Raw genomic sequence first — 27,267 nt, forward strand, 5'->3', positions numbered from 1 at the left:
CAACCTCAGAATTAACTGAGGAAGACACTGAAGAAATGGGGGATAAAAAAAAGAAATGTTATAAACCTTTAATAACAATAAGAAGCACATTTAGGAGTTCAAGGAAGTTAAGGAATATGTTAAACAGGAAATGATAACTCACAAATTAAAGCTAAAATATTAGAAATTAAGAACATAATGCAGCAAATTTAAAATTTTATTTATTTTATTGTTTTATTTTAAAAATAATAAAATGAGAGAGGCAGAAGAAACAATCTCTGATTTGGAAGACAATTTTTTCAACAATGGAGAAACAATAAAAACGCCTGAAGAGGAACTAAGTCAAGCTAAGAGAAGCATTCAGAAATTAAGGGACACTATTAAAAGGCCAGATATAAGAATTATGGGAGTTCCAGAAGTCAGAGAAAGAGAAACTGAATTTATAGCTGTATTCAATGATACAATGAATGATAACTCCCAAATATGGAGAAAGAATTGGAGGAACACAGAACTACCAACTGGGTTGACCAAAAGCAATCTTTGCTATGACACATCATAATCAAGTAAAATCTTAGGAAAAGATCCTTAAACAATGCATGTGAAAAGACATCAGTTAACTTATAGAGGAACTGTAATTAGACTCACAGCTGACCGCTCAGAGGAAACGGCAGGCCAGAAAAGAATGGAGTGACATATTCTAAATTCTAAAAGAAAAAAAAAAATTGTCAGCCCAGAATACCTTGCCCAACAATGTTTTTCTTTCCCGATGCAACTTTCTCAGGTAATCAGGGAACCCTCAAATCATGTTTGGGAATGTTCCATTCAATGCAGCAGTGCCTGCCCGTTTCTATAGCAGTTGGAGATCTCAGTATTCTCTTCTTTGCTACTACCCATTACCAGGACCCACACACATGATGAGCCCTTGGTGCTACTATCCATAGGCTCATTTCAGCTGCAAACAGAGATAGGATCCAAGGATGTGTCTGTGGAGACTGCTCTGGTGCTCGGGGCCACAGTGGAGGTAGGTAACTGGTATCAGTTTCTTGAGGTGCCAGTCATGGCTTTGTGGTTTCTAAGACTGTGTCTTTGATTCATCCAGATACTCTTGTATAGCCTTTAAAACATCCTTTTTTTTTTTTTTTTTGCTCAAATCAGACGAACTGGTTTCTATTACTGAAAGCTAAGAATCTTGATCAATATTTTACCTTAAAGCAATGGTATGGCATAGAAACCAATCTTACATGCCTTTGTTCCCATGCAGTTGTCAGTTGGGAGTATCTTATTTAATTTCTGTAATCCCAGTGCCTTGAGGAGTATGCCAAGAAGTGTGGAACAGTCCTGAAGAAATTGTTATTAATTACTTTTTAATTACTTAATTGATAAACAAAAATTCTTGTGTACGTTAAAACCCACAGTGAACCAGCACTATGGTACAGCAGATTAAATTGTCACCTAGAGCACTTGCATCTCATATGCACACCAGTGTGTGTACTGGCTGTTCCACTTCCTATCCAACTTCCTGTTAATGTTCCTGGAAAGGCAGTGGATATTGGCCCAAGTGTTTGAGTCCCTGCCCTTACATAGGAGACCTGGAAGAAGCCTCTGGGTCCTGGTTTCCACCTGGTTCATTGTGGGCCTTTGCAATCATTTGGATTAATGACACAGCAGATAGAAAATTGATCTCTGTCTCCCACCCCCCACTGTAACTCTGCCTTTCAAATACATAAATAAGTAAATAAAGCATCAAAACGCATAAAGTGTTACTTAATACCATTTGGGTTTCCACTGGCTGAGTCCCTTCTACATAGCTTCTTATCTGTTGTTTTCACAGAAGACAAGCATAGTCACAAAGAGTTCCATAGCATTTAATTAAACATGAGAAGGTAACATATATTGTGCCCCCATATGTTTAGCAGCTCTGTGAAATGTTCGTAATGCATGTGAAAGTACACAGTCCAACCATAGTGATGTAGTGATAGGTGGCTATTGTAAAAAAAACAACCCCAAGGAAGGCCACTGAGCTGGCAAAACTGTCATCTGACTTGCATCATATACAGGTGTTGTTGAACATATTCTCATTGTCTGCCTGGCCAATTCTGTTTCATAGCCTTTCTAGAAGGGCATAGCCCATAGATATTTTGAAGCAAATTCTCATGGAACCAACACTGACAGGACAGGCTGGTAGAAAATCATCCAAAGAAAATGGGCCTGCTACACCCAGACATGGTGGTTTGAATTCTCATTAAAATTTTTTTTTTACTTCATGCTATGTGGAACTGTCAGCTTACATCTGATACACACATTGCCTCTGATCAGTAGCTTTTCTTTCTTCATGAAGTCCATAGGAGTTGTGTGGAACTAATTAGGAATCTTCTATTATACAACATCCCTGAGTATACAACCAAGCATGAGCAGCAATAAGGTTTATCAGAGCACAATAAAACAAATGCCTTCCTCAATACACATGTATATACACATCAACTCAGATGGTTCCATATGTTAAACAACACAAAAACACAGGATCTCAAAAGTCCTTCAAAATCTCCTCATTTCTTTCAGGGATTATCTGTATCAGCACACAAAACTGTACCTTCCAGTCCAGGGTTGAGTAACTGGCCTGTGTCTCTGTGGCCTTGCTTTAGCATAAGTCAAAGAAGATGGTCGTAAGATAACAAAAGCCTAGGCTGGGCATGACATTATGAGTGACCTCTTCATGGATACTTGACTCTCATTTTTACAAAAGACAAAGAATACCTGGCCCTCTGATGCACATGTATCATTGGTCATTTCCATATCCGGAGGATTCTGCTTTTCCTCTGCGCTGATTTACTTAAATTTGGTGGAATTTTCCCTGCATGTCTCCAAGAGGCCAGTTTCAATATGCCTCTATCATAGCATTTTGAAGTATTGTTTGCAAGTTATTGATTCTTTATTTTAGAGTTTTTAAGTCTTATGTCCTCATATGTCTTAGATTCCCTGTGTCTAACACTATGGGGGTTACACAGCAACCTTTCTATAAGTGCTTGTAAAGGAGTCAAGGAGCTGAAAGAGAATGCTTACAACAGTGCCTTGAATATTACACAAGCACTAAAGAAGCATAAGGAATTATCATCTTGTATATTCATTGCTCTTGACAAAGAGGAAAGCACTTTAGGAAGTAAAACACTCATCTGAACAATAAAATGATCTGGTTATGACTGGCTCAACAGATACAGACTACTAGTCAACAATTTAAAATACCATTCACTGAAGATACACCATAAAAAATAAGGTACAAATAAAAACATGTAGCCCCCCTAAACAAAACAGAACAAGAAAAGGAAGAGAACTCAAGACATAAACAACTGCAGCTGACCTCAAACAAGGCTTTTTCGTTTGCAGCCTTCTGTGGTCTCTGCCCTGAGTGATTCCATGAACAGTCAGGGTTGGGAGCCTGTGGGAGACAGGTTTGCTCCCTCCCCTGAGTGGACAATGTTTAGTCACCTTGTCTGGGTTTGAGTTCATCGTTAGAAATTAATTTAGACTAAGAAAGGCCAGAAGAAGTGTCCAATGTTAAGGATACGTCTCCTCTCTATCTGCAAGGATGTAGCCACAGTTGGCTCACTCACTGAATGTGGTTATAGCTGCTCCATGATGCCTGTAAGTCATATTGAAGGTTGTAGAGCTTGGGACAATTTAAGAGACAGTGTCAGTACTCACAGATAGGGCTATTTCCACTGCTTCTCAGTCAACTGGGTTACCGTCTAGGGACAATGACAGGTTGTTGTGAGATCATGGATGGACATATTTGGATGGTGGCAGCAAGATGGCTTTGGTCTTGGTGCCATTCATATCTATAGCAATTCTGAATTTCAGATTTATCCCCTATTGAGTATATTTGCAGGACAAAAAAATCAAATAGGACATTTGTGCGTGTGTGTGGGTGTGTGTGTCTGTATGTTTCTTACCTTGTTGGCTTTCTTTAGATCTGGCTGATCACAGAACTTCACCCAGAAGAAACTGTTTGTTCCCTACTTTCTTCCTATGGCTACTTGAATCAGGTGAACATATGTCTACATTTGTCTGAGTCAGTTCTAGTTTTTGCTTATCATCCTGGGGTAATTTTTAGAACATTCTATTTCATTTTTCCAAGTGACTCAGGATGGATAATACATCATTTTGTCATTCCGCTTGTCACTATTATTAATGTCATTTGGTACCCCAAAATGGAAGGACGCATATTTAAGAGAAAACCATCTGATTGTGGGAGATTAGGGTCAGCTTTTGGCCTTCAAATTTTGGCTCCACCTCTCACTGAATGGGGCAACTTGTTCAAGATATTTAACTCCTTAATTCTGTTTTATCATCTATATAAAGCAAAATGATAACTGCTCCCATCTTCGAGGATTATTGTGAGAATCCAGTGCAACAAGACATACAGAACACTGAGCACAGCATTGGATCTATAGTAAATTCTAATTCTTGATTTTTTTTCCCTTGCTAACATCCTGCCTTCCTCATCACTCCATCGTCCCTTCACTCTTTATTTCATTCTTTCCTGCTTTGTGTTCTTAAATCATTGAATCATTGAGTCACCTGTAACCTCATGACCCAATCAACCTTGTAGAAGCAGAAGGCTCCTGTCTAAAGCTAAATAACCCTGAACCCTGGTGGAGTGGTTAAAGTGGTGTTTTAGCATCTTGTAGACAAAGTAATGTGGTTGCATGCTTTTGTTCTCCTTTACAATGGAAAGAAAGCACTCTAGATTTTTCCTTTATCATCTTTGTTGATCATAATGGATTCAGTCCCAGGGTTTCTTAAAATGGACTGGTTTTGGTAGAAGCTAGACATGGTGATGTATGCTTCTTCTTGACCTGCTCCCAGTGAAGTGAAGATTGAATGTTCTTGGGGGACTGGGTTCAATGTCAGGGCTTCTGATTGGGAAGGCAATGGAGGGATCTGTGGGCTGTGGGGGGTACCAGGACCAAGCAGGAGGTCATGGACCACATGAGGTCCACCTAGAACATTCTCTCTGACATCCTGGGACCTGGAGGAGAGGCAAGTAGGGGAATCACATGCACGGAAGTTCTCTGTTAGGGATTTGGAAGGCAATTCTCTGAAAGTTTCTGGGGTGACAACTGTAACATTAAATGACCAGCTGTGGTTCTGAGCTTCTGTTCCACATTTCTGTTTCTCGGTCTCCTCTGGCTGTGGTGGGAAAATGTCTTGCAAAAAACCTTCCACTTCATCTCTATCTTGAATGCCATCCACCTGATGAATCTGGCAGTCCAGGAAACTTTCAGGATTGAAACTCACATTTAAATTCTGTACAGGAAAAGAGAAGGCATTAGCACAACACTGGAGAGGTGACCTTTCAAACATTCCCATCAGAAATAGTCCTGAAGAAATCTGTAGCAAGTTCACTATATAATGACAGAGAATTGTCCAGCTGTTTCTCAGTTGACTCTTACTCCAGAAGTGCCGGGGCACTTCGGGGTGTGAAGTGACCATTGCCTGTTAACTCCAGTACTGGGAAGCTCATAAATTCTGAGGATTGCATCTCACGTTAGTTGTCCCTCTTACAGGGAGCTGCAATCAGGATTTTAAGAATGATCTTAGTTATGGAATGAAGTCCAATTGTTGCTTATTCCTGAATATTATTCTTGAGTATGGGGATACTACCAATGGATTGCCTGTTTACGTACCAGAAGCACTCACCTTCTTTGGTTTTTTACAGAGTTGTTCCAGAGTTTTCTTATGATCAGGGAGACTAGGCCATATCATAGGCTTAATCCTGAAATCAGAGGAAATTGACATGAAGAGCAGAGCGAGCCAACACAGCGGAGTTTTCCACTGAATTATGGTCAGGAATTAGAAAAGCAGTTTTCTAGTTCTTACTCTTCCATGACCATGGACATGAGGCTGCTTTCTCTGGCCTCAGTGCTCTATCAAAACAGGGGTTAGGCTAGAGATCATTGTTACTCTATTCTGTGAATAGAATATCACAGTGGTGCATCGCTGAAAGGAGCACCAGAGGGAAGGAGGTAAGAGCTTTCCATGCGGTAGTTTTGCTGTGGTTATGAGATAAAATTGGATTTTTTGGACATTTTCATTCAACATAGATGATGTGGTCTTTTTGTTTAGTGACCTTTGTCTTTGTGTCCTCATTTAGGTGGCTGTGGAGAATGCTTTCAAAATTATTCAGGGGCATCCCTTTAAGGAAGTAGTATTCAAACTGGGGTATTTATAAGTTTGAAGATACATGGTTTTATGCTGAGGGCAACTGCCTAGACCATTAAGCAACTTAAGTAGTATGTATTTAAAGCATGATTTTCACCATGAACCCAATATATCTCCGTGATGGGATAGAATACAAAAGTCTTGTGAGTTAGTGTGATGAAGTCAGACTTCCAGTATATTTTACGTTTTCAGCTACACCTTCTAGAAAGCTTTAGAAGTAAAGTCTGGGGAGAAAATGACCTTTCAAAATTCTCATGCATCCAGTTTATATATTTTTGTCTCTTAAGAAATCAATTGTGGAAATTCACTGATATTTAAGAATGGGAGGGATTACCAGGCATTGTGGTTCCTGAAATGCCTAGTTCTCCATTGTAGTTTCCTCATCAACAAATGAAGAGGTCAATAAATTTGGACTGCCTGGAATTCCATAGAGTCACCCTCTTGATTAGTTGAAGAAAAATCACCTTTTTTTCCACAACAGACATGCCAAGACAGCCAACAGAGCGACAAAGCAGAAACCCAGAATGCTGACAGTTAGTACAACAGGATCTATCTCCCCTGGAACACAAGGATACATCGTGGTTAGCATTCAGGAAGCATGCAGTGGGGTAGACGTTCAGAATGCTCTGAGTTTATTTATTAATTAGGCCTTTTTAGTACTTCTTGATAACTCTTCTTCTGTAAACAAGATTATGTTCTATTTTCAAGGGGCAACTATGGCTTAAGGGATAATAATGGCTTGGGCTACCAAGGTCCTAACATTGGCTACTTGAAATGGAAAAATGATGTAGTGTCAAGGAATAATCACTCCTTTCACAACTTCCACCCACAGGGGAGAGGAGCCAAAATAGAGTGGATCTGGGTTTTTCTGCAGTTACAGCAAATTGTGGAGTGAAAATGGAAGCTGGCGTGCAGAATGGTTCAAGGTCCGAAAGAGAAGATGTAGGTGTGGTATTCCTGTGTCCAGAGGCCTACCACATTTCATGGCTGTTTTAACTTCCTACGTCCCAAGGGCAGGTCATCAATGAAAGCGTTCCCTACAGGGGACTTGGAGAAACCGGTCATTTAGATCCCAGTTTAAATTGATGAATGGGAGACAGGAGTGTGTTGTTTTGATCTAAGTTATAAGTAGTTCTCAGGAATACCTAGGTTAGTATCACCACATAGTCCTCATCAATTCCTATTGCAGACAACCCTCCCCTAGTGCTCTCTTGTTCCCCTCATGCAAGAGGCAAAGAAAGTGTAAGGATGACATTGGGGAGTCCTGAGTTCCTAGTCTGTGTCACTAATCTCCCTCTCTCTGGGTTCCTCATACTGGATGTGCAAAGCACTGCAGGCCACAGGAGCTCTCTGCAGGTACTCTTTACCTGGACTCCGAGTCTCTGCTGTCCTGAAATGGGTACTTGGGCTCCATTCACTCCAGAAGCCTCCAAAATAGCTGTAATTAGGGATGGATCGAACCTTAAGCTCATACATGGCATTGGGCTTCAGCTTTCTTTGCAGGAGTGTCAATCTTGTGCTGGATAAATTCACGTGCTAAAGAACAAAATGTGTCATTATATGGTAGGATGGGAAAAGAAGTGTCATTTTTCTCATAGAGTTGTTTTCCACTGGGGCAATGCTCACACAAGTAATGAAAGAAGGCTGAATCAAGGTCACGTGTGTGCATATTAGTGCGCATCAGGGAGGGGTATATAGGAGTGGCAGATGACTTGGGGCAGGTGCTACATTTCTACATAGAGCCACACTGTACCACACTGTGCTCCCACAAGAGTGATCGCAGCTCAAGCAGACAGATGAAATAAACTGTTACTACTGTTTGAGCTCCCAAAAAGAAAAACAGCAATCTGTTTTGTGTCTCTGGGAAACAGAAGACAGAGGCAGTCAAGCGGGCAAAGAGAACCTGGATATTTGACTTTTCTTTTACCTTTTTCCCTAAGCAGGTTGTAGGGATAGCCAGATCATAAAGAAAGAGACTAAGTAATCCTCCAGATCACGAGGGGTTAAAACTCAGTGGCTTGAACCTTCAAGGGATAAAAAAACAAACATTCTGGCTCCACACTACCTTCCCTCTTATGGCCTTCACAAATCCCATAAACCCAACTGTGGCTGTGATTTGGTGCTGCTGCTCAGGATGAGACCTCCAAATAAAGATCAATTTGGTTTCAGTGGATACTGTTATATAACTAAACCAGGAATATTATAAAGGCAACAAACAGAGCAAAGAAATAATTCAGAGGTAGAACAGGATGGGTTAGGAGGGACCCGCATTTTGTGGGACTTGAATGGACACTGTATTGGAGCATCTTTCAGCAAGGGTACATTCCTGAAGACAAAGTGGTTTAGCCCTCTAGGGTTAAATGCATTTCTGGGACAAGGAAAGCTAGAGCAGTGAGAAGTTTCAATTTTATGAGCAAGCTTGGTTTACCTACCATCCAGTTGTCTTCATCTTTTTCCTGACGGTAGGCTACATCGTGTATTAAATTTTTTACATAGTTTTTTTGCAAGTGTGATGTATTAAATGTTACTACAAAGTCATTTGCTCCTTCACGATAGACAACTTTTATGTCAAAAGGAGGCTCAGGTTTAACTGGAAAGGGAGAAAAAAAAAAGAAGCTCTGTATAGAGGAGGAAATAATGACAGTTTCTAAAGTTGATAAACTTTGAGTTGCATCCCGATTCTAAGTCATCAGTTGGCTGTTTGGAAGGTGGCTTCTTTCTGGACTCAAATTCAGACTACATTTTCCAGCTCTCCTTTTCCACTGGGGCATGGCCTTGTGAGCAATGTGAGAGGAAGTGGTGCTTTCCTACTCCAATTCCAGTCAGAAACCCTCCTGGGTGGTGCCACACTTTGGAAATAGAGGAGCATCATCCTCACACTAGGCAGTACTCACATTGGTTGGAATCACTGTTATTCTGCGGTCAACATGCATGAGCAAATGCCTAATGCTTCTTTTTTACTATATTTGCTTTTAAAAAAAGTTAGGATAATTGTTCACATCTAGAACTTCTGCTTTTACCCTTATTTTATCACCTTATGTATATATGATTCATTTCATATATTATTTGTCCCCTGAAAATAAACAAGCAAGTAAAGTATGCAAATTGAAATTTTATTTGAGAAATAATTAATTTTCTTTGTAAAGTACAACATGTGTATTCTAGGCCACTCAGGTTTGGCCATGCTTTATTTCTCAGCCTTAAGTCTCCTATGTAAGTTTTGAATTTAGGTAGGCCATGGTGCCCACTGCTTGGTCAGACACAAGTATAAAGATACTGTTTTGAATGTGTTTAAAATTTAAGTCATTTGACATTATGTGAAGCAGATTGCCTTCTATGATGCTGTGACCATCATCCAATCTGTAGCAGGCCTTAAGAGCACAGAATATGATTCCTTAATGAAGAATCAATTCTGTCTCAAGAATGTAAATTAGAAGTCTGGCCTTCCTGTCCTGAAGAACTCAAGCTCAAAACTGCAGTGTCTGTTCTTACCTGAACTGTCCGTCTTTCAGCTTGCCCTAAAGACTCCAGACCTACCACTCCCACATTACAAGAGCCAATCCCTTAATATAAACTTCTCTCTCCCTCCCTCCTCTACCACACACACACACACACACACACACAAACACACCTCTACCTATTTATCATCTATCTGTATCTTCTCTCCACGTCCACTGGTCTTCATTTTTTGTATGCAAAAGGCATATTTCCTTTCCTGAGTGACTTGGTAATTTATCGAAGCACACTCAGAATATGGTGGGGACATTGCCTAGAGGATGACCGGGAGCTCAGGAGGAGGGAGGTGAGGAAGGAGAGGGCGTGTGCAGGTGGATGGCAGGAGACCCAGCTCCAGTTAGCACTTGGCAGAGATCTGCTCTTTCCTCAGTCTGCGGATACAAATCATCCTCACTCACAGCTGAGTCTGAAGTATCTCAGAACTTCCTCATAGGGTGGATTTTCCACTTGATAAAAAACTGCTTTAGAGATTTTACAGTTAGGTGATGCTTGCAAATTATCTTCCTGATTTGTTCAATATCAACATGCAGTTCAGATAAAGTACTTCCAGCTATCCACATGATGATAAGCATGCCCCATATACAATTTCTTACCTATCTTGACAATTTCGATTTCTTTGCACACTATGTTCTTTCTCTCAAGCTTTACACATATTTTGCCACTGACAACCAGCAAGAATTCCTTTGTCTTGATGAAATACAACTCTTTTTGTTTATTCAAATTCTGGCATCCTTCCTTCAAAAAGACACCACTGCAAAAACAATAAGGAAATTTGTCTTGTTTCAGGGAAGAATTTCTGTAAACAACAGAATAACAGCATACGTATATTTTAGTTGTATGACTTGAACTCCACCCATTAGCATATGAGTGGGTAGGTCTATTCAAGACAGGGAGAGATTAAATTAAAATAATGTGACTTCCTGTTGCTTGTACATTCAGTGATGGTTTACTCAGGAATTAGATGCAATTAAATGTGAAATAGTTATAGCATGTTTGTTACAATCAGAGTAAGTTTCTGACTTTTTAATAACTGATCATTGAGAGACATTATTTCGAGAGGAAGGTAATTGCTTGATATTGCTATCCTGAAGGATAAATAGAGATGTTGTAAATAATAATGGAGATGCCAAAATAAGGACTAAAGGCAAAAATAAAATAGTGTAAAAGGTTGGATTCACACCACTGTGTACCTAACGAGTTATTTAACAGATTTCCATAGGTAAGTTTGATGGATAGGTTCTGACATGATGGGTCAAGAAAACAAATACTTAGATCATCAGTATTGAGATTGTAAGAGGTGCATCACTGCCCGTCATGCAGATACTGAAAGTGTAGGGAAATGTAACAGTGCATGGCAATGCATGAAATAACTTAAACATAACGAAAACACTTCTTAGAAGCTAATAAAACTAATCCGCATGGAAATAATATTTCAATAGTTCTATTTCTTTTAAAGTAATTAAATTTATTATTAAAAAGCTTCCCTACAAACGACCCTATTTCTGATGGTTATATATATTGGTAAATTTTATTAAAAGTGTAAGAAAGAAATGATAAAATATTAACCAAATTCTTTTAGATAATGGAAGTAGAGTGGAATCTGACCAATTTATTTTCTGAATTTAGCTTAACATGGCAAATTATTACAGAGAAGATATTTACAGGCAAATTTCCCTCAAGAATAGTTCCTCAAGAAAACATCAACACCCTGTGACAAAGGAGTGTATATTCCAGGAAGCCCACAGGTTTGAACATTTGAAGATCAATTGATCAAATTTACCACATTACCAGATAAAAGATATAAATAATCTGGTCATCTACAAAGGATACAAAGATGAAGATATGAATGCTAATTATTACCCTAAGGCTATGAGAAGACAAGAATGGATAGTTAATTTCACTGTTTCTATTCAACAATGTCTCAGAGATTCTACTCATTGTGTAAGATAGAAGTGAATAACAGATATTCATACAGAAAATGAAGAGAAGTCATTTCTTTATATACAACATATTTGCTCATATGGAAAATTATAAATAATTTCCAATACTACAAGAATTAATAAAGTGTAATTATCAAATCTATTGCAGTGAAAGTCAATTACATTTCCCTAGTTTAACACAAAAAATTTGGATATTGAAGTTCAAAATGGACAATTCCATTCATGGTATCAGTGAAAGTATGCAAATACTTAGAAACAAAGCCAATAATAGATGTTTAATGTCTGCATTGAAAATTGCAAAAACATTGTTGAGGGAGAATAAAGGAAGTTTAAATTCATGGGTAACCAAATTCAGTGTTGATAAGACAGAAGTTGCATATATGTGTGCATATGTATTTTTATAGATATATAGACACACATATGTATATATACACACATACATATATATACACACACATATGCATATAATGTTAACCAAAATGGCATCAGGGTTTAAACAAATGAAAGACTGATTCTAAAGTTTCTGTGAAAATACAAGACTCACCACACGCTGAAACAAAAAGTACCTTGTAAAAGAGAGTAAATATGGGTAACATTGATTACATAATTTCAAAGTTACCTTAATACCATAATTAGGATAATTCAATGCTGACATAAAGACATATATTAACTAAAAGGACTAGAGAGTTCAGAAATGGATTCATAAAGGCAGCTGATTTTATATGCAGATAATCAACAAATACAGAGGAAGAACAGAAATATTTTTTTGCAGCAAATTTCTCAAAAACAGTGGTGTGTAAATTTATGAAAAGTATGAACTTCAATTTCATGTTTTATAGCTTAATTGGATATGTGATACCAATCTAGATATGAAGTGTGAAACTGTGAAATTTTTAGAAGAAATTACAGGAAAACACTTTCCCAACTTTGTTACTAAGCAAAAATTTCTTCGTAATGACACGAAGAGCACTAAACATCAAAAAACAGTATTGCGATGCAGTACTGCTGGATCCCATACAGCACTGGTTTGAGTACCTGCTGTTCAACTTCCTTATCAGCTCATTGATACTGTACCTGGGAGGGCAGCAAAAGCCCAAGTACTTGTTGGATCCCTGCACCCATGTGGGAGACTCAAAAGAGCCCAGCTCCAGCCACTGTGGCAATTTGGGAAAGCAAACCAGTGGATGGAAGATTTTCTCTCTTTCTTTGTCCCTTCTTTTTCTATAACTCTGTCTTTCAAATAAATTTTGAAAAACCATAAGAAAATAATAAGACATATTGGAATTCACTGAACTAAAAAAATTGCTCTTGCTTATGTACCAGTAAGAGAATCAAATGAGTTACAACTGACCAAAAATATTTATAACATACAGATGTGAAAAAAGGAGTTATTACCAAAATATATAAAGCACTCATATCTATCAATCATAATAGGACAAGTAACTCATGATTTTTAAAAAAGATTTATTTATTTTTATTGGAAATTCAGATTCTTGGGAGAAGGAGAGACAGAGAGAAAGATCTTCTTCTATCTGTTGATTCACTCCCCAAGTGGCTGCAATGGCCAGACCTGAGCTGATCCGAAGGCAAGAGCCAGGAGCTTCTTGTGGATCTCCCATGTGGGTTCAGGGTCCCAAGGATTTGGGCTGTCCTTGGTTGCTTTCCCAGGCCACAAGCAGGGAGCTGGATGGGAAGTGGAGCAGCCGAGATACAAACCGGTGCCCACAGAGGATCCTGACGCATGCAAAGTGAGGACTTTAGCCACTAGGCTAACGCACCGTGCCCTTGACTAATGAGTTTAATAGATACTTGTCCAAAGGAGCTATACAAATAGCTATATATAGAAAAATATAAAATTATTTACTTGAAAAATGCAAATTTAAATCATAAAGATACTTTTAAATCCATATTTTGGAAACGATATATCATTCCCATAGATTGTTGGTAGGAATATAGAGTGATATCATTTTTGAAAAAGTTTGGAGTGATTTCTTAGTTAATTATACAGCTATTTCATTATGTGTCAATTATAACCTCAGGTTTTACCTAGGAGAACTGAAATCACACATTCATAATCTAAATTGTACGCAATAGTTATCGGCAACTTTAAAAGGTGCTAGTCTGAAACTTGGAAAAACAGATGTCCATCCAATGAAGGAAAGGATTAAACATTTCTGGTGTATTCAGAAAGTAAACAGGAGGTACAATCACATATCAGTACAAACTAACCCATTTTGCCAAGTGGAAGAAGTCAGAAAACAATAACCTGTGTGCTTCTACATGGGAGAACAACCAGCTGTAGGAGTCAGAATTCTGATTATCGCATGGGTGTGAGAGAATTGACTGTAAGGGGACTTTGGGGACCTTTCTCAAGGGAGAGAAATGACTGATGTGAGGCTTATGGGTCATGCACATTTCTCAAAGCTCACTTTTTACCAATGTAAATATTGCTCTACAAGTGAGCTATCATCAAAACAGAAAGCAGATGAAACTAAAGGGAGTGCATTAAAAGAAAGAGGTGATGAAGACATATATTCTTGCTGTAAAAATAAACAATACAGAAAAATGTGTAACTGTTGGTTTCCCTTCCTTCTTCAGATTTCAATTTAATTTCCTTCTCCTGTGATTACTATCATTACCAGGCTTCACCCCCCTCCCCACATGCTCCTCACACTGAGTTGAATAGTTCTAAAAGGAAATACAACTGGGTCAAGCTAGAAGTGGGGGACTCTTGGCAGACAAAATAGAAACAGCCGGTGTATAAATTTGCTCACATGAAAAAGTTCCTTCTCACTCATCATGTATCATGAGTGTGTTTCAGGAAGGCTCTGTGCTAACAATAGCCCCGAATACGTGCTGGTTTTCTTTGGTGAAGTAGAGGGGTACACGCATCCCTCTGCATGCATTTGAGTGTTTTCTAGCATGGTTTGTGGACGGAAGGAGGAACATGTCAGTGTGGCTTCGGGTGAGCTTGTAGGTGCTCCTCTCCACCTGAGCGACAGAAGTTTTCACCTTTGTGCTCTTGTAGTCTGTGACTGCCTAAGCTCCTGCCATCATGGAAACTAGTGACTGGTGACGAATCTGTGATTATTTGTTAGATGCTTTTATTTGTAATAATACCTTTCTTAAAATTGTATCTCTAAAATACAATTTTTCCTAATTGTTATCTTTTAGGCTATGCAGTTCTTCAGGATCTGAAGAGTTGTGTGTGTGTGTGTGTGTGTGTGTGTGTGTGTGTGGTGTCCCTTATTAGGTAGAAGAGTTTCCTTGCTTGAAACAGAGCAAAAAGAAAAAGCAGATTTTAAGGTAAGCTGGATGGATAACAGGTAAAGAATGTGGTAGGACTGTCATGTGGAGAGTTCTGAAGATGGGGGACTTCTTGTGGCCGAAGACTGAAGATCCAAGGGCAGAACTAGGGACAGAGTCCCATTTCTGAATGTAAAGGTAAGCATGTGATGTGAAGAAGCTGGGGGCAATGCCTTTTATTCCAACTGGTGGGCTCAGAATATGCTGATAAGTATCAAGTTGCAGCTCCTAGGTCTGTAGCAAGTTTCTGGTACTGCCAGGAGTTTAAGATCTAAAATGGTACACTAGGCTCATTGTCACTTTTCAGGGACTGAAATTAATGAGAAACTGTTGTTAGGAATCACCATATGGCATCTTGTGAGCCTGGGCCCTGATACAAATGCACTTGAACTGCAGGAACTGCTTCGTGTGGGAGACGAGACAAAGCCTGTGGCCCAGATAAGGCCACTTGAGCTACTGACCTCTGATTCTGGTAATTGGAAGAAAGCTTAATGTTGGCCCATGGGTAGGCTCACTCAGTGTATCCAATTTATTTCAACCGAATTAAATCAACTTAATTGGTTTCTGACTATGTGTTGCTAGGGTTAGGAAAGTTCCAAGGCTCACAGCCACTACCAGTAGGTAGTTTAACATTTGAAACGTAGCTAGTCCAAATGGTGATGCCATGTGTCAAGTAAACACTAGATTCACAAAAGTTAGTAGGAAAAATACAAAATCTCAATGTTTCTTTATTCCTCTTGCTTTCTTAAAGCTTTATTTATTTATATATTTGAAAGGTCCTGGGGGCACAGAAAGGGAGAGACAGGGAGGGTCAGCTGTTGTTTCATGCCCCCAAATGACTGCAATAGCCAGGGTGGGGCCAGGCTGAAACCAGGAGCCAATTGTTCCATTCTGGTATCCCACATGGATGGCAGGGGCCCAGCACTTTGGTTACCTTCCACTACCTTCCCAGCCACAACAGCAGGAAGCTGGGTTGGAAGCCAAGTAGCCAGAGCTTAGTGCTCTAGTGTGGGGTGCTGGTATTGTGAATGTCCACTTAATCCTTTGTACACAACATTGGCCCTATTTATATAGATTTTATGATAATGTGTTGGGTTAGATGATATCTATTGCTTTATATTTTTTACTCTTTAAAAATAGGGCCTTGTGGCTACAGTCTTTGCCTTGCATGTGCCAGGATCCCATAAGGTCACTGGTTCTAACCCAGGCAGCCCTGCTTCCCATCCAGCTCTCTGCTGGTGGCCTGAGAAAACAGTCGAGGACAGCCCAAGACCTTGGGACTGTGCACATGCATTGGAGACCCAGGGGAGGCTCTGGGCTCCTGGCTTCAATTTGGCACAGTTCCAACCATTGCGGCTGCTTGGGGTGTGAATCAACAGACAGTGGATCTTCCTCTCTGTCTCTGCCCCCTGTATATCTGACTTTCAAATAAAAACAAATTTAAAAAATAAGGCTACCAGAAAATGTAAAGTGATCTATGTGACTTATACAGTTGTGGATTATGTTTCCACTGGATAGAACTATTCTAGGATATTTTGAGTAGACAGAAAAAGGGAGAAAAAGGGCGGATAATGTCCATTGACTAGGGAATTTGGTTTTCCAGGATCTTCCTAGGGGACATCAGTCTGGAGCCACTCACAGAAATCTCACCCACACAAATAGGGAGAGATCCTGGGGTCCTTGTCATTTGGTGTGTAACTCAATCTCCACCCTCTTAAAACTCCTTCGGTCTCACACAGCTTGGTATGGTAAATGCATTTCTTTTTTTGGTGCAAGCAGGTATCTACTTAGAAATATTTTTTTAAAGGAAAAAAAATTACTGCTTTTGTTCCTCAGCAAAAAAAACTCATTCAAATATATCAAAATATTTTGAGAGTTAGGATGACTAAATTCACCACACCTGATAAATATTGCCAGTTAAGCCTAGAATATCATGGTACAGCCTGTGAAGGCAACAGAAGTTAATGAAAATTCATAAAGATGATTTTGAAGTGGTGCCTGTAGGCGAATGGGAGTGGTTGCAGTGCCCCCAAAAATGTGAAAGCAAAGGAAATGCCATGGCTTTTTCTGAATTGATGATGGATATTATTCAAATACCCTGGACTCTGTGTTGCAGGTTCAATAACATGTAACCTCTAGGCAGGTAACAAAAACAAAAGAGGTGCTTCCAACTTCAGAACTAAGATTTCACTCCCCATCTGACAAGAGCAGCCGTGTGTCTGCTGCACCTGCTTTTGTCCCCGTGGGTTCAGTGCCATCAGATTTTTTTTTTTTATAAACTAACCAGTGTAAGTCATCCAAGAAACATAAATATATATTCTCTTGGAGTTGTGACAATCAATGCACAGAGTGAAATAAGCATAAAATCTATGAGTGAAAGCAGTCATAGGACACTGAGTATCCTGGGGATTAAGTATTGTATCTAGCAACAGTGCAAACGCATGAGCAAGAGGATTACCATTTCCAATTTAGTTTACTTTCATTATATGCAACTTTATCTTTTCTCCTCCCTTTACCTGCTATGTCATGCTATCTTTTTTTTTTATTGTTAATTATTTTGCATTATGTGACAGTTTCATAGGCTCTGGGTATCCCCCCTTCCCTCCCCCTCCCCTCCCCCCGGTGGATTCCTCCACCTTGATGCAGTATTACAGTTCAAATTCAATCAAGATTCTTTCATTGCAAACATATACCAAGCATAGAGTCCAGCTACTTATTGTCCAGATTGGTTGAACAGTTAAGTACTGCAAAGTTAAGTTTGTTACTATGAAATGAATGGGTATGTTATTGCAATCATTTAGGAAAAAAAAGAAAGTGAAACAGAGAGGTAAGAAGGGGAAAAGGGAGGGTGGACTCCTTATGCTTATACATTTATATCATGCAAAAAATGTGAAATTTACTCATTTTATAGAAATTAGAAATAAAAAGTTAAAAAATTACCGATAGACAACAAACAGTACATCTTTATGAGGAACATTGTGATGTTTAGGTGCATCTATACACTGAACATATTTGGTATATTTATATGTTGACCAGCTCAAGATATCCAGGGTTTTTAAATGTTGGTCAAAACTGACCTTTCTTCTTCTTCTTCTTTTTTTTAAATTAACCACATAGAAATCAGAAACAAATACCTCTGCTCTTCAAAGCAACAAATTCCCTTGGTTTTGCTTTTAAATTTACTGAATGACTTTTTGACTATATTTTTAATGAAAATCAAACTGTACTGAGAGGATTCAAGTACCAGTTGCAGACACCTTTCCTGTGCCAGCCTCTCCTCGCTTCTTCCCAGGTACATGCCAGTTACTACCGTCAGAGAGGGTAGATACCTTCCTGACCCACAAAAGTAGTTAGGTGTTGCTATGAGGATTCTAACTTTGGTGCCTTTTCCTGCACTTCTGCTTTGTCACTGAAGGCACCTGAGATCTTGCTTGAGTTTTGAAGAAAGAGAAATTTTCAGACCTCCCAGTCAAGGGGGACTGATATGGATCTGTAATCTAGCAAGCTTCTCTTTCCCCTCCCTCTCCCAGTAGCGTTTCCCGTAGCTCTTGTGGCCAGGATGAACATCTGATCTCTATGACAGCTGTATCCCATGGGTACAAAGGAGCTGGCATGAGCTCAGTTGACCCAAATACATTCCTGAAATCCACTAGGTGCACAATGCTTCAGTTTCTAGGCCTGGGAGACGAACGGTAGCTCTAGCTGAATTGTAAATTCATTGCTCTCTAAAAATGGTTCTTGGAAGTCTTATTAACAAACCTACCTGATAATGACTTCATTGGCATGCATTATGTTCAGAAAATTCCAATTTCTTCTTTATGAATTTGCGCAAGCAGGAAAAAAATGCCATAATAAAGATAGCTTCACTGTGGAAGAAAAAATAATCTAGCCAGCAAATACAGTACTGTGTATAATCAAATTATTGGAGATAAATTGCCTGCTGTGAGCATAGAAGGGGCAGGAACTCCTGCACAAAACAACACTTGTGAAAAGCAGTCCAAGCGCATTATTTTTACACTAACAACATCTTGAGATAATCACTTTTCAGCTGAAATATCTGATTTCAACTGCAAAAGTGGAAAGAAGGCTCTGCATACACTGAAATACAACAGGTACAATCAGAATACTCAATAAAACAAGTGGCCAAATTTATTTAAGTGGGCAAGGAAGTGGTCAAGTTCGTTGTGAATGAAAGTGGATAGAAAGGTCAGCCTGTGCTTGGCGGAGAGAAACCACAGGGGTCATAGCCATCCACCCAGCAAGTGGTTGAAAACCCAAAGTCAAACCTCTGTGGGACGTCTCCTGAATGAGGCATTTATTAAAACAATGTTTTAGCATTGTTTGGCTGTAGCCTAGAACTCCGTGTAGTTTTCTTTTTAATGACATGTTTTGCCCAAGAACGTGTGTCTCAGAAGTGAACTAACAGAGATATTCCAGTTTATGACTATTTATTCAATGCTGACCATAGGAAATACTGCATGAATTGGTGCAGCAAGCACCCATAAATGAACTTAGGATGGAACTCAGAGCTTGTCCGAACTACCTATTGTGGGAAAATTACACGGGTGTCTTGGAATGAAAGAAGTCCTATTTTACTGCTGGTGGATCTTGACTTACTTTCCCTGCTAGTAAACTAAAAATCAGGTCATCTGATACAAATTTGGAGATAGCCATGAGTAGTTTATCAAGCTAAGAGATAGTAACCCCTGGCAACAAGAGATGACATGTGGAAGGGAATATAAAACTCCCCGAGCTCTTCACCATTCATAATTTGGGGATTCCCCCCCTTGCCCGCCCCACCCCCCTTTTTTTTGCCTTTTCTGTGAAGCTTAGCAAGACAAAGGGCAACACATTCCAGTGAGGTTTTGGAAGATTTACATTGAGAAGATCATCTGAACTCACAGTTCCAAGAGGCAGGGTGTATGTATACTCATAGAACTATAAGTATCTCTTCTCCATTACTCACTACACAGTGCTGATTATTCTGAGTGTTTTGTGTGCAGGAAACTATTTAACCATCGCAACCTTCTTGTGGGAGCTCAGGACATTTTGCAAACAGGGAAAGTGAGGCTTAGCTATGGTACATAATTTCCTTCAGGTCCAAAAACTGGTGTTGGGATTACAAATCTCCCTCTAACATGCAGCTTGGATATATGCAATTGTCTCATGTTGGGCAAATAAATAAAATTCCTGAGAGGTGTAATCTAGGAGAACCAGGGTTTCATTTAACTGTTACTATGAAGTCAGGTGGGATGTGACATCTCCAATACTCAGCATCATTTAGCTATGGCCTTGAAATCTGAGAGATGAGCAGTGAGAGTTGCTCTGTTTCAGTCTTAGTGAAGGTCAAGCAGTTTCAGGAGGTTTCTGAGAACTTGTGGGGTTTAAATATTTATAATTAGACCTCATACTTCTTTCTTTACAGCTATTGTTAAGACCACAAGGAAAGAACAGCATAATTTCTGAGCATCCATTGCTACTATCATGCCTCACCATATTTCAAATTCCAGGTCGGTGCTGTTGATGTCTGGGTCATCAAAGGCACAAATCAGCGAGTGCTGAAATCCGTCCACCTCCAGCTGGCTGTAGCAGGAGAACGCGTACTCATCTGCTTCAGCATCTTCCAAGTCTCCTGGGGAGGAAGAGACGCAGTGACCATGAGGCCCGTCAACAGCACCTTTTGAAACCTGATATGTCATTGAAACAGCAAGAAGTGATTACATTTTCATTGAAGAAAAGCCCAGGATCTAATAAATGAAAAAGCTGTTGACATAGATAAAAAACAAAATGAAAATGCTCCATGAGTGCAAAGCTTAGTAATAAGCAAGAAAAATGTTTAATCACAATTTTTAAAAAATCTCCAAATGTTTATTAATAGTTCTGCCATTGAGTCGGGGCAGTGGAGTTAGAAATAGGCTCCGATCAGACTCTGCTTAGCTGGACTTTCTTGTGCTATAGTTATTACACTAAAATATTTGTATACTACAAATAAGAGAATTTTAATTTCAACCATTTATATGATATTTAATGTAATAACTCTTTTTTAAAAAAGTTTTTAAAATTTTGATTGAAAATGCAGATTTATAGAGAGAAGGAGATACAAAGAGAAAGATCTTCCATCTGCTGGTTCACTCCTCAAGTGGCTGCAACAGCAGAAACTGAGCTGATCTGAAGCCAGGAGCTGGAGCCTCCTCTGGGTCTCCCACAAGAGTGCAGGGTCCCAAGGCTTTGGGCCATCCTCGACTGCTTTCCCAGGCCACAGGCAGGGAGTTGGAGGAGAAGTGGGCAGATGGGATATGAACTGATGGCCTTTTGGGATCCTGGTGGCTGAAAGGTGAGTATTTAGCCACTGAGCCATTGTGCCAGGCCCTCTAATTATTCTTTTTGAGAGACTGAGAAATGAAGGGGGGCAGGAGGGTTGAGAGAGAGAGAGAGAGACAGACAGAGAGAGCAAGATAGAGAGAAAGAGATTTCCCTGCTGGTTCACTCCCCAAATCCCACATGACTAGGCTGGATGGAACTGGATCCAGGAACTGTTGACATTCAAATCCCCAGGATGGGTGGCAGGAACCCAACTGCATAATCATTCATTAGAAGCTGAATGAGGAAACAGAGTTGGATCTGGGCATTGAACTCAGGTATTCCAATACGAGGCATTCACTCAAATAGGCTAAATGCCTACTCACTACTCTAATCTTTGGCTTCATTATTAATCTTCCCAGATGTTTTCCAAGTTAAAGAAGATGATAGCTATCTGATGGCCAGAAGATCACACTTTTAGGGTCCCTTTTTCCTTGCCCGAGAAAAGCATCCCAGCTGAAAGTAGCATTGACAATCTCCATTGTGTGATTATGTAAGGCAACTTTGCTATGAATGCTACAATACAGTTCTATCTTACAGACTCTCCTGTTGCAGATAATATGTCTTATAGATACCACCAAGACTCTGGAAGAAAGTGAGAAGCCAGCTATTTTTCTTCCATAGCCACTTTTTGTAAAGCGCTACCTGTCAAAGATAGTATTTGACTTATTAAGCTGATTTGGAAATACACATTTCACATGTGTATTTCACAGTACTTAATAGACAATTGAGGCTGGAAAAATCCTTCAGTAAACATGCTCCAAATAAGACCTAGACAACTACAGAGTAGGCAATTCTAGTAATAGAAACCATTATTATGAACCTATAATTGCTTTCATTCATTTTGGTTCATCAATACTAGAAATTCCATCCTTCCGTGGTTTTAAAATGAGAGTAGAACATACCAAAACTGAGCCCTAGTTGCGTGTCCTGAAGGTTATGGGCTGTCCGAGCAATTCTCATTACTTAAATAACCCACTTGATCTGCTTATGAATGGGCCACTCAATTGAATGACAGGTTGTTTCAATTAAATCAACAAATCTCCAACAGCCAGAGCTAGACAAGAGCTGTGGGCACTGCTCACAACCACCAACATTTGTACTTCTGACCATGCCAGAATCCATCTAGTTCTCAATTCTGCTACCAGAAATAAGCAGGACACGGTTCTTCTGATGATAGTGTTAATATAATCCTTCATTTAGAACTTGTCTTTCAAAACATGCCTATTCAAGGCCAACAAACTAGGAGTCCTGCAGTGTGTGTGTGTGTGTGTCAGGTTTGACTTCAAAAGATGGGTACTATACACTTTCTGCAATTGGTCTGATATCATGTTTTGGCTCCAACTTTGTATCCTGAAAACACTCAGATATTTCTGCAGTTGTGGTAAACACAACTTGAATGACCTACAACTTTCTGGTTGGCATAGCATCTTTTCTGCTCATCCAATAAACAGCTGTGCCCTACAGGACTAGATTTTTTTTCAAACAAGAATATTTCTAGTAGCTGTTTATCAAAATGTGCCTTCAGTGGCACTCCACAAGTGGAGTTTGCCCAAGCAGAGTTCTGTAAGAAGTGTGTGTGCATGTGCGCATGTGTATTTTAAGTTATTGGCATTGTACAAGCTTTTTAAGTCCTGGCTGTGAATTTGATTTTGAACAATTATGGCTAAAAACAGTTTCTTGGTCTAGAGAAGATAATTACAATTATGTAACTATGCAAGCTGTAACAGTGGGATGTTTTATGTGGAGATGTTGTTGTTAAACATGGGGACTATTTCCAGGCAGATATGAATCATAATTTAGGATGGATATTAGATGAGATTATGACAGCTCTGTGGTACTAGATTTGCTAGTGTGCGATGAGAAATCAGAACAAACTGTAGAGAAGTCTCTGCTTTGATGTAATGGAAAAATTTTTGATCCCAAGCCCTAAAATACCCAAAGGGAGCAGGTGCTCACCTCATTCATACAGAGAACTCCCTGGAGACTGCCCCTGTAAAAGAAAGGACCCCTTGGAGCAGGGGTTTGTAGTGAGCCCAAGTGGGGTCAAGCCCCAGCAGCACTGCCAACTGGGAGATGCCCTTTCACCTTTATATCAATTCTTAAGGAAGGGCTTCGGAGTCTAGGGTCAGATTTCCCTGGATTGTTAGATGTTTATGTTCAATGGTCCATGCTTTGCTTTACAACTCCCTACCTGAAGTTGCTGCATGGGATATTCTTCAACTGCTTCTGAGGCTTATGGTGGGGCAGAGGAGGCAGAGAATAAGTAGACTGTGTTTAGAAGAGGTAAGAGTTTAGCATATATATATATATGCATACATATATATATATATATATATATATATTTTCAACAATTAGTAAAATTGCCTGGCATTTGGCAGGGAGAGTATTCTCCTTGATGTGAGCTGATAAGAGTTTAAGTTCTGCCATTCCTACTGTGTGGTCCTAGTCTTCTATCAGGTTATTTATCCTCCTTATGTCCTAGTGTTCTTGTGTGACACCTCACAGTATGAAATACCAATGAACGGATATGTATAGCCTTAACTTAGGACACAGTAAGCACTCAATAAGGGTCAGCTGTGACTATTATCATGGTGTTTAGAAATAAGTGTTTAAAGGTTAAATAAAACTTTTAGTTCTGAAAATATACATGAACACCTGAAGTTCTTTTAAAACAGAATTCTGTGTCCATTGATGATACAATCATTGTCATCTTGAAATTGCATAGAACTTTTGAATAGTGAGTTAGGCTGTTCTTTAAATGCTCAACCATGAACATTTAAAAATTTTTAAATATTTAACCAACATTGATGTTCAAATAAATGTCTATGCATATTTATTCATTAACATTTAAATCTTTTGGAATATATATCTTAGGCAGTATAGTATGGTTTAGAAGTTTCCCTACTGAGTAGAATTGGTTGATTAACAGCTTAAAATGTTTGAACTTCAAAAAGTATAAATCCTTATTCATTTGTAATTATCACAGAACTAACTTTCAAAAGTAGTGGCTAATTATGTTGTGAATTCCTGACATACAGAGCTGGAGGAGTTTTTCGATGTAAGCATATGGATAAGTAGTTCTTTTAAAACAGATTTTCTAAAAATACATGAAATCTAAAGTTTGAGGAGAAAAACCCTAGTTTTCAACAAGAATTCTTGTTTCTTCCAAAAATAGTATGACCTTCAGGGAGAAATAGCAGGAATTTATTATATCATAAAAGTGAAACTTTTGTGCCCTGCCATGTCTCTGTCTTTGGGCAAACACAAGGTGAGACTTAATGTAATGAGCATGTCCCTGGTCCGACTCACACCCGGTCACCATGTGAAAAATGTCAATGCTTGGACAGCTCCCTAAGAGTTTTCCATATTTGGTAATCCTTAAGGACATTGACTTAAAGTATCAGAGCTGAGAAAACATGTCTACGGAAACATTTTAAAAGATAGACTCTGAGTCATTAACTTGGTATGTTTGACACTTTTAAAGTGAAAAGACCTAGTTTTCAGGACCAAAGTGGTAGCCCAAGTTCCTAGGTAGCTCTTCGGGTTGCTGGCATTTTCGTCTATAGATTGAATTTAACTATGTATACAATAACAGCTCAAGGTCTGCTTCTAGGTGCCAAGAATTTTGAAGACTCTGAACAAGAGTTATTACATGTGATAAATTCTTTGATAAGTAGGCAAAGAAGTGTGTTTCAATGAGAGAACACTCCTAGACCTTTCTCTATTATTCACTAAAGATTTCACACGAATCTGTCAAAAGTAAACTACGTTGAAGAAAGTTTCAAATATTTATTGACTGCTTTTAGATACTGATTTTAAGTGCTGAGGATATGGTACTAGTAAATATAGAAATAGGTATCAATTCTAAATATTATTATACCATGAAAGTGAGACTTTTTGGGATGTCTAAATAAAAGTCTAACAAAACGTATCTTGGTTTCTTGACAAAATAAAAATATCTGAGGGATTTGCCAACCAGCATAGTGACAGACTTTACATGGATGTTCTTTTCGTATTAGCAGAGGCATTAGCCTACCTGTGAGATGCACAGTTTGAGTGTCAAACACCTCCCTTCTTGACACTTCTGAAGCCTTGTAAGTCTACCATTGTAGCGGCTCCCAGCCCTTGTCTTGATGGTTAGCGCATATACAATGACTGAATATGTGGCAAGATCCAAACTCTACCAGCCCATTACCCAACTCAGATATGTTAGAGAAATGAGTAACCCAAAACATGTAGAAAAGATCATCCAAAATCCTTAAGAAAAGTTAGAAATGACTCACCATTCTGAGCATATCCACTCTCTCCAGAAACAGCTTGAATTAAGTAGAAAACCAGACCAAGTGCTGTACCTAGAATTGTCATTCTGAGAGAGAGACACAGAGAGAGCTGACTTGTGGCCCTGGGTGCACAAATGAATGAGCCTGGGGGAAGAGGAGGCTTAGCTCTACAGCTCTCTGCTTAGTTAACCACAGACAGGGGGAAGTATAAACACTGCTGAAAACAAGGCGAGCTTCAGAAACAGGAAGTCTCAATGGAAGTACTGCTGCTGTAAGCAGAGTCAGAGATGAAGAACTACGATGGTTTAAATTATTGCACTTCTCTAAGTCCAGTGTGCCCTGTGGCTCTCAAACTTCCCATGTTCTTTGGTCTGAAGGAACAGATGCAAACTTACGCTTAAGTCACCTCAGGCGAAAGCCCACTTTAAAAGAATCAGAAACAAAAATCTAAATCCACAAAGCTTATCCATTCATAGTTCTAGCGATGAGTTTACCTTAAAAATAATTTCTGTACTTTATGAGATAATATATGAGGGTTATTTAAAATAGTTGACCTTGACTCTTGAGTACAGCTAAAGTTTTGTTCTTAATGTCGGTTTTGGTTATGAGTGTGATTAGAGCACCGATGTCTGATTTGTCTGCACAATTATGTACATCTCTTGGTATGTATGTTGTATTTCAATATTATTTTTTAAAATAAGTTAGCAGTAAGAAAAAGAAATAGCTTACCTTTAACCTCTAGGTTTCACATCAATAGTAGTGTTTCTTTTTCCTTTTTTTTGTAACGCCTAGAACTTACAGTTTATTCATGCTAGCAGTCTCTCAGAGATTATTTGTTTAATGCAGGAGTGGGCCAACTTTAAGAGACTGAATTTAGTCTAACACCTGTTTTTGTACATGAGGTTTCAGTGGAGCACAGCCAACCCATAGATTTGCTTGTTTGCCTACAGGTGCTTTTGTGCTACAATGGGAGCCTAAATCAGATGTGGCAGAGAGTGTAAAGTGTAAAAATTAAAATCTTTACCATCTAATCTGTTGTAGAAAATGTCAGTGTCTTGTTCAGAAATGAAGTAGCTACATTCTTGGCGGAGTTGAAACATGATTCCACTAGTGAGAATCTGGTTGCCACAGGTTTTCTACTATTTTTTTTTTAAGATTTATTTATTTTTATTGGAAAGACTATACACAGAGGGGGAGAGATAGAGAGGAAGATCTTCCATCTGCTGATTCACTCCCCAAGCAGCCACAACAGCAGGAGCTGAGCCGTTCTGAAGCCAGGAGCTTCTTCTGAGTCTCCCACGTGGGTGCAGAGTACTAAGGTTTTGGGCCGTCCCCGACTGCCTTCCCAGACCACAAGCAGAGAACTGGATCGGGACCAGGGCCGCTGGGACACAAACTGGCACCCATATGGAATCCCAGGGCATGCAAGGTGAGGACTTTAGCTACTAGGGCATGGTGCTGAACCCAGTATTTGTTTCTTTTAAATATATATATTTTTAAAGATTAATTTATTTTATTGGAAAGGCAGGTGTTCAGAGAGGAGGAGAGACAGAGAGGAAGATCTGTATGATGATTCTCTCCCCAAGTGCCTCAACAACCGGTGCTACACCGATCCAAAGCCAGGAGCCAGGAACCTCCTCCAGGTCTCCCACACAGGTGCAGGG

At 39.3% G+C, this 27,267-nt stretch overlaps 1 protein-coding gene across 2 annotated transcripts; it reads right to left on the minus strand.

The window, feature by feature from the left end:
- Positions 1 to 3,663: 3,663 nt before the first annotated feature.
- On the minus strand, positions 3,664 to 25,882 carry IL7R (interleukin 7 receptor). 2 transcript variants are annotated; one of them, XM_004583770.2, is made up of 8 exons: positions 25,607 to 25,882; positions 20,454 to 20,592; positions 10,308 to 10,465; positions 8,631 to 8,788; positions 7,566 to 7,734; positions 6,663 to 6,756; positions 5,677 to 5,752; positions 3,664 to 5,283 (listed from the first exon to the last, which is right to left on the minus strand). In XM_004583770.2, the coding sequence occupies exons 1-8, from the start codon at positions 25,686 to 25,688 to the stop codon at positions 4,720 to 4,722; spliced, it is 1,440 nt and encodes a 479-aa protein (XP_004583827.2). In that variant the 5' UTR covers positions 25,689 to 25,882; the 3' UTR covers positions 3,664 to 4,719. The 2 variants fall into 2 exon arrangements, with proteins under 2 accessions (XP_004583827.2, XP_058536217.1); XM_058680234.1 differs by lacking the exon at positions 25,607 to 25,882 and adding an exon at positions 18,724 to 18,826 and having other exon boundaries at positions 20,454 to 20,543.
- Between the last annotated feature and the right edge of the window lie 1,385 nt (positions 25,883 to 27,267).

Source organism: Ochotona princeps, chromosome 23 (genome assembly GCF_030435755.1).
Source record: "Ochotona princeps isolate mOchPri1 chromosome 23, mOchPri1.hap1, whole genome shotgun sequence".
Classification (NCBI taxonomy): Eukaryota; Metazoa; Chordata; class Mammalia; order Lagomorpha; family Ochotonidae; genus Ochotona; species Ochotona princeps.

Coding starts and splice junctions, on each gene's coding strand:
- IL7R (XM_004583770.2), bottom strand. CDS start 25,688: ATGACAATTCTAGGTACAGCACTTGGTCTGGTTTTCTACTTAATTCAA. Junction 7,735..8,630: donor AAGATGAAGACAACTGGATG/GTAGGTAAACCA, acceptor TTTGTTCTTTAG/CACGTGAATTTATCCAGCAC. Junction 5,753..6,662: donor TGTCTGTTGTGGAAAAAAAG/GTGATTTTTCTT, acceptor CTCTGATTTCAG/GATTAAGCCTATGATATGGC.